Consider the following 7,163-nt stretch of genomic DNA (forward strand, 5'->3'; position numbering starts at 1 on the left):
AAATAGTGAAGAGGAAAACCTAATAGAGCTCCCCGAGAGAACTGAAGGGTGGAAGGAATGACGAGGAAACAAGAGAGCATGATGGTACTGTTCTATGCTGATGGAAATCCAAGGTGGAGGGAGCAGAAGAGAGTGGAATTTTCTCCCTGCTGAGTGGAGAGTGACTTTGTAGCATTTAACACCCCCTTGTCTTTCTCTGTCATTTGGATGACAATATCTGACCTTAACAGAAGGATCAAGGAAAGATGAAAGTTTCATGAGTCTCTATGGACATGGTAGTTAAAATCAAATATAGACAGGTGGGCTGATGGCTGGGTATCTTTCTTAGGAGACGATTTTATGCTTTAGGGGCGTGTGTGTGTGTGTGTGTGTGTGTGTGTGCTGAGGATGAGTCTTGAGAGAAAAGGAGATTATATTGGTTGCTTTCAATGAGAGGGAGAGGATAAGAACTTTTGAAAAAACTCACGCCTCATAATTCTTACATTCTGAGGGACGTAGGGAAGCCATCACCCTCTCCTGTCTACAATGGATAGGGATTGTTTAGGGCATCTAAGAAGATCAGCAAATTGCTGAAAACATCATCAGGGAATGGGAGCTGATAAATTAGGGAGGAGGCAGCTACTTTCAAAACCCATCTTTAGTGGTACAAAATTTGTCTGCTTATCTCCTCCTACATCTTTACTGCTTGGACATAGGAGTAGCAAAGACTGTCTATAGGAGGACCTGGGTTCAATTCTCAGTACCTAGGAGCAGCTTATGACCCTCAGTAGCTCTAGTTCCCGGGGACCCAATACCCTCCATGGGCACCGAACACACATGTGGTACACAGATGTACCTGCAATCAAAACACACACACACACACACACACACACACACACACACACACACATCAAAGTGGCTCTGTAGATTTTGTTTTATTATATGGTAATTTACAGTAGTTGCAAGACTCCTTATTGGTAATAGTAACTAAGTCAGATGACTTAGTAACTGAGTGTTAAAGATGCTCTATAACGATACTCGAGGCTATATAGGGAAAACAATATATTTATTTATCAGTGAGAGAGAGAGAGAGAGAGTCGCACAGACCAAGAGTTAGAAGCATGGCTGGCTTCCAGGAGAAAAGGAAAGCCCCTTTTCCTTTCACTTCCTTTTATCTCTACCTTGACCCTGCCCTGTTGGCGGATAGCTTTGTGGGGTTCACTCCTACAATGCTCAAAGTACTAATGTGGAGAAAAAGACCCTCCTACATGATAGGTCTTGAAGTGACATTCTTCTCTCAGCTATTCAGCCCCTTGGTCACTTAACACTCAATAATTCTCTGTTGGATGTGCTTAGACATGTCCTGTGCACCCACCCCCAGATTGGGCCTTGGACCCACCACAGTCTTTCTACCCCAGCCTCGACAGAGCGCCACAAGCCGCACTGGGCTTCATGGCTCAGTTTCTGTTTCTAGGTTTTTCTCCCACCAGCTTTTGTCCGTGATGCCTCTCTGAGAATTTGGCTTGAAATTCTTCCTATTATAGTAAACTGTAGCCAAACAGTAAAAGTCGGACTACTCTTTCTAGAAAATTCTCGTCCTACTGGAAGCTTTGGTTGCCGTGCTGGGCTTCAGTGTACCATGGAAAGAAAAGAATGGTGCCACTCGGTTCTGTAGACAAGTCCTGGCTGATAGCATTCCCGTATGTTTTCAGTTAAGCCCTTCAGCACCAGCGGGTATGGGATACCGCTCCTAAGAGGAAACTTCAACACAGACTTGGGTAGATGACTGAAGTTCCTTATAGCTTGCAAGCTGGAGATTCAAGCCCTGTTGATCTGGTATTCTCCAGGAAGCCTGTACCTTTGCTGACCAGCCTGTGAGGGACTGTGAGGAATAAAGGCTAGCAGGCCGCAAGAGAATGCCTAGGCACGGTGGAAGCCTAGCACTGAAACAGGAGAAACTTGCTTTTGTGCATGACTAAGCCTAGCACCCCCAATAATTACTTGTTTCTGAAAGCTTAAAGTTTGGTCTCACGACCCCTCACAGTCTCCCAACAGTTCCTTTTTGTCAAATGGAACCTGAAGTTCTTGGTTCACATTTACAATCTGAGCATGGAGACGCCAAGCCTTTATGTGCCAGCTGCAGACATCTGCCTTGGAGCTGGGTGAAGACTGCTTTATTCTCAAACAACTGCATCTGACCAAAAAGAGTATGACCGGTAGGATGTAGCAGGTCATAGATAGCCGAGCAGTTGAGACGTTCTCCATTCTCCCTGAAAGCCACCATGGTAGAAATCTGTAATTCCCTTATAAAAAGCTGTTGGGTTAGGCCCTGGGCCTTCAGAATGATCAGATCTTCATCAGAGTTTTTGGGGGCCTCCAATGTGTCATCTGGTTAAAAAATGGTCCATGTGGTCCGTGGCTATTCTGTATCTTGGGGACATTTGTCAGATTATTTCTCTTGGGGTCATTTGTTAGAGTGTTTCTCTTGTGGACATTTGTTAGAGTGTTTCTCTTTTGCCAGTTACCCCCCCCCCCCATCCAGCACAGTGCTGGCTTTTACAAGAAACTTCCCTTGAATCTGACTTTCAATGCCTCAGGGCTATTTGCACGTGTTGTTATCATCAGTTAACAGATACTCAAGGAGTCCAGACATAAAAATATTAGAAATCAGTAATGTCAGTTGTTCATAGTCAGTGTTTTAAGTATCAGCAGGAGAACACTGCTTTGTGATGAATGCAAAGCCTGTTGATATGATAAGCAAATTAGGTATTGGTGTGCCTTTTATATTCTGCGTTGTTTCTTTGAAGGATGTTACTGTGTTATCTGCTGTATCATTCCTCCTCCGAAATGGACCGTGTGCCATGGCAAGAGGTGTCGAAATAGCACACCATCATGCACTGCTCGATGGTGTTGATAAACGTCCTAGGAAATGCATCAGGCAATTTTGGCCAAGTATCAGAGTGTGCTTACACAAGTCTAAATGGTGTGGATCAGTCTAGTTATGCTTCTTAATGTGATGAGGAGGACAATGTAAACACAATCTGTATGAAGTCTATGGAAAACAGTAACCTGGTTATTCATTATCATTACCAACTATTAAGATACCAAACAGAATCATGCATGATATGCTTCCATATACCTGAAAGTACAGCATATTTGTCTACACCAGCAATACCACTAACGTGAAGAATGTCTTAAGCTAAGACATCGATATAGCTGGCTGTGCCACAAGATTTTAGAAATGTTCACTTAGGTCTGGGAATGATGATGAGCCCCTTTAATCCTCAGGCTTGGGAAACAGAGGCAGGAAGATCCTGTGCTACATGTTGGTATCCTATCTAAATAAATAAATACATAATAAGAAGCAAAAAAAAAGTTAATTTCAGGGTTGGAGAGATGGCTCAGTGGTTTCAGTCACTTGCTGCTTCTCAGGTAGAGGACCAGCCAATGTGCACACAGGGCATCAGATCTTGTTTTCATGAAACTCCACCAGAAAAAGAACTGATAAAAATAAGAGTAATAAAGGGAAAGAGAAATTGTGATTAACGCGTTGTACTTAAGGAACTGTCTCACACAGTTGTGGGGTGAGCAACTCTGAAATCTGTAGGCCGCCAAACCCTTAGCCAGAGACCTTGGTTAAAGGTTGACATTTCAGTCCCATGAGCTCAACACGCTCAGGCAGAACTTACATGGCCTAGGTTCTTTCTGTTGCTGTGACCGACAGCCACTTTCAGATGAAGGGATTTGGCTGTCCACTTTATTTTCGTTAATAAAGAAGAACTTTTTAGAAGACTGTATTTCCAAGAGAACTTTTGGCAAATGCTCGTGTCTTTGGGAGCATGATGTCTTTGTAAACTACAAGCACTCAACACACACACACACACACACACACACACACACAAAGACATCTTTAAGTCTTTCTCCTGGTAAGTACTTCAGAATGTTCCATTATCTGTCTTTATGTCTTTCTCGTAACTGTGTTATATATAAGTTCTAGCAGTAACCATAAATGCTTCTGGTATTTCCAGGGACATTAAGAGACCAGACAGTTCATATTGATGATGTGACCTTCTGTTTTTGGCAGTTGACTGCTGGGATGGCCCAGATGGAGAGCCAGTGGTCCGCCATGGTTATACTCTTACTTCAAAAATTCTCTTCAGAGACGTTGTGGAGACCATTAACAAGCACGCATTCGTGAAGAATGAGTAAGTACCACAACACCTGAAGGCTAAGCTCCACCCCTAGCCTGGGAGCACGGCCCAAGTTCCTGTGGTTACAGGACGCACGCACTCTTCCTTGGGCTCCTCATCCTTCCTTCCCACTGCCCCTGGTTCTGCGTCCTCCCCCCCGCCCCAAAGACTGGGAACAAGTACCAATGGCTTCCAAGTTCATGGGTCTTGGCATGACCTACTTACTCTCTAATCCCATGCTCTCTCATCCCGTCTCCTTGAAAATACCCTTTCAGAGAACGACTTCTAAATTTCTAAACCCATAAAGCTTGGAAGCAAGGTTTAATACATGATAGTTTATAATTTTTTTCAGACTTTATTTGTGTGTGTACGAGTGTTTTGCCTGCATGTATGCCTCCGCGCCGTGTGAATGAAGTGCCTGTGTAGACCGGAAGAGGGTGCTGGATCCCCTGGGACTGGAATTACAGACGGTTCTTAACTTCCATGGGGGTGCTGGGAATTGGACTCCAGTCCTTTGGAAAAGAATCCAGGGCTCTTAACTTCTAAACCATCCCTCCAGCCCCATAGCAGTTTTCTGACCCTGCATCATAGTTTCATAACTGTGGAATGTCAGACACTTCAGGGTACCCATGACGTCCAACACAGAGAAGATTGACCGTTTCTTTGACTCCACCACTGTCTCTTAATTCTCATTTTCCCTTTTGGTCTACACTCCATACTGGTGCCGCGGTTTCTTTCTGAAACATGAGCGCTGTCGTAATTCTTGTTCTTTCTGAAGCCTCTACGGCATGTGGGACGTCCTCATGCCCTCCACATGTGGTTTCTTCCTTCTCCTCCTCCAGTATTGCCCTCTTCCATCATTGCCCCGCAGAGACCTGGCTTCTGATGGCAGTGATTGTCTGTCGCCTTTCCCAACAAGCCTAGAACGTGTTACGTTACTCTCTGCCCCAAATACCCATCCACAGTGCTCCCCACATGCTTCGCTTTTTATATAATAAAATTATTGAAGCAACCCCCCCACTGGAAAGCATATCTTGACCCCACAGATGACTTACTTACTCTTTCTTGATGCTTAGCTATCTGAAAATGTGTCTGTCATATTGAATAACGCCCTGATAAAAAGGTCAATAGCTTGCTTCCTTTTGTAGGCATGAGGTGGAAAACTCATTGACAATATGGCACCGTTTCAGCAATCATTGACTTTTTTCTGTTTAGCAGGTACCATCAAAGGGATAAACATGTGAAAAGGAAAATTTTTAAATGAAAGAAGCAAATTACAGAATGGTGATTGCACAAAATTAATATTTTAGAGGCTAGTAGCCTTTAAAATATTTAATACTTAGTCTTATTAATTAACCATGAGGTAGAAATGCTCTCTTCTAATGAGAGATTCTTCCTGCACAGCAAATTTAGTTTGTGTCATCTTTTACACGGAGGGATTTGGTGCTAAATTCAGTCTTTCAAACCCTGATTCCTATCAGCCTTGCATGTCAATATTTCCCATTATATGAACCAGTGCCACCCCCATACCTCAGGTTATCGTCTGGTACCTAGGATGCTGACTTTGTGCTTATGAACCCTTAGAAGAAATGCGCTTTAGGAACTGGAGAGATGGCTCATTGGCTAAGAGCCCTTGGTGCTCCTGCTGAGGACCTGGGTTTGGTCCTCTCACTTATTTGACTCACAACTTTAATTCCAGGTCCAATGGCATCTGACACCCTCTTCTGGCCTTTGTGGGCAACTGGGATACACATACTTTCCGACAAAGCACTCGTACACATAAATAAATAGAATATAAATCTTTAAAGCAGAAAACAGTTTAGGTAGACTGACTTCCATTTTCCTGAGGAATCCCTATACTGATCTCCAAAGTGACTGCACAAGTTGGTACTCCCACCAGCAATGGATAAGTGTTCCCCTTTCTCCTCATCCTCTCCAGCATAGACTGTCATTAGTGTTTTTGATTTTAACCATTCTGACAGGAGTAAGATAGTATCTCAGAGTTGTTTTAATTTGCCTTTCCCTGATGGCTAAGGATGTTGAGCACTTTCTCAAGTGTCTCTCAGCCATTTTAGACTCCTATGTTGAGAATTCTCTATTTAGTTCTGTACCCCACTTTTTAATTGGATCCTTTGGTGTTTTGGAGACTTACTTCTTGAGTTCATTGTATATTTTGGAGATGAGCCCCCTGTCAGATGTGGGATTAGTGAATATCTTTTCCCATTCTGTGGACTGTCGTTTCGTCTTGTTGACTGTGTCCTTTGCCTTACAGAATCTTCTCAGTGTCAGGAGGTCCCATGTATTAATTGTTGACTTCAGTGTCTGTGCTACTGGTGCTATGTTCAGGAAGCTGTCTCCTGTACCAATTTGTTCAAGCATACCTCCCACTTTCTTATCTAAGAGGTTCAGTGTTCAGTGTGGCTGGATTGATGTTGAGGTCTTTGATTCATTTGGACTTAAGTTTTGTGCATGGCGATAGACATGGATCTATCCACATTCTTCTACATGCCAGCATCCAGTTATGCCAGCACCATTTGTTGAAGATGCTTTCTTTTTTTCTATTGTACAGTTTTAGCTTCTTTGTCAAAGATCAGGTGTTCAGAGGTATGTGGGTTGATATCAGGGTCTTCAATTCGATTCCATTGGTCTGCCTGTCTGCTTTTGTGCCAATACCAAGCTCTTTTCAGGACTATGGCTCTATAGTAGAGCTTGACGACCTTAAATGAGAATGTCCTATACTTGTTCAGGACATTAACAATTTTTGATACTTTTGTTTTCCTTCTATTTTTAATGTTTCCTTTTACCAAGGTTTCTTAACTTAGGCACCATGGACATTTGGGGAAAGACTTACGTGGTGGAGGATCTGTCTCGTGTGCTGTCCAGCATTCAGTCGCATTTCCAGCTTCTACTCACTAGCTGCTGGCAGCAACCCTAAACCGTGCCTGCCAAAGACTGTCTTTAGACATTGACAAATGTCCCTTCATGAAATGATGC

At 43.3% G+C, this 7,163-nt stretch overlaps 1 protein-coding gene across 2 annotated transcripts in view; it reads left to right on the plus strand.

The window, feature by feature from the left end:
- The window catches only part of Plch1 (phospholipase C eta 1), a 219,688-nt gene that overhangs the window by 164,893 nt on the left and 47,632 nt on the right, over positions 1 to 7,163 (plus strand). For both annotated transcript variants that reach the window (XM_040754354.1, XM_040754355.1), the window contains one exon: positions 4,064 to 4,184. In XM_040754354.1, coding sequence (XP_040610288.1) covers positions 4,064 to 4,184 — 121 coding nt within the window. The remainder of the gene's footprint in view (positions 1 to 4,063; positions 4,185 to 7,163) is intronic.

Source organism: Mesocricetus auratus, unplaced genomic scaffold (genome assembly GCF_017639785.1).
Source record: "Mesocricetus auratus isolate SY011 unplaced genomic scaffold, BCM_Maur_2.0 Super-Scaffold_100011, whole genome shotgun sequence".
In the NCBI taxonomy this organism is placed as follows: Eukaryota; Metazoa; Chordata; class Mammalia; order Rodentia; family Cricetidae; genus Mesocricetus; species Mesocricetus auratus.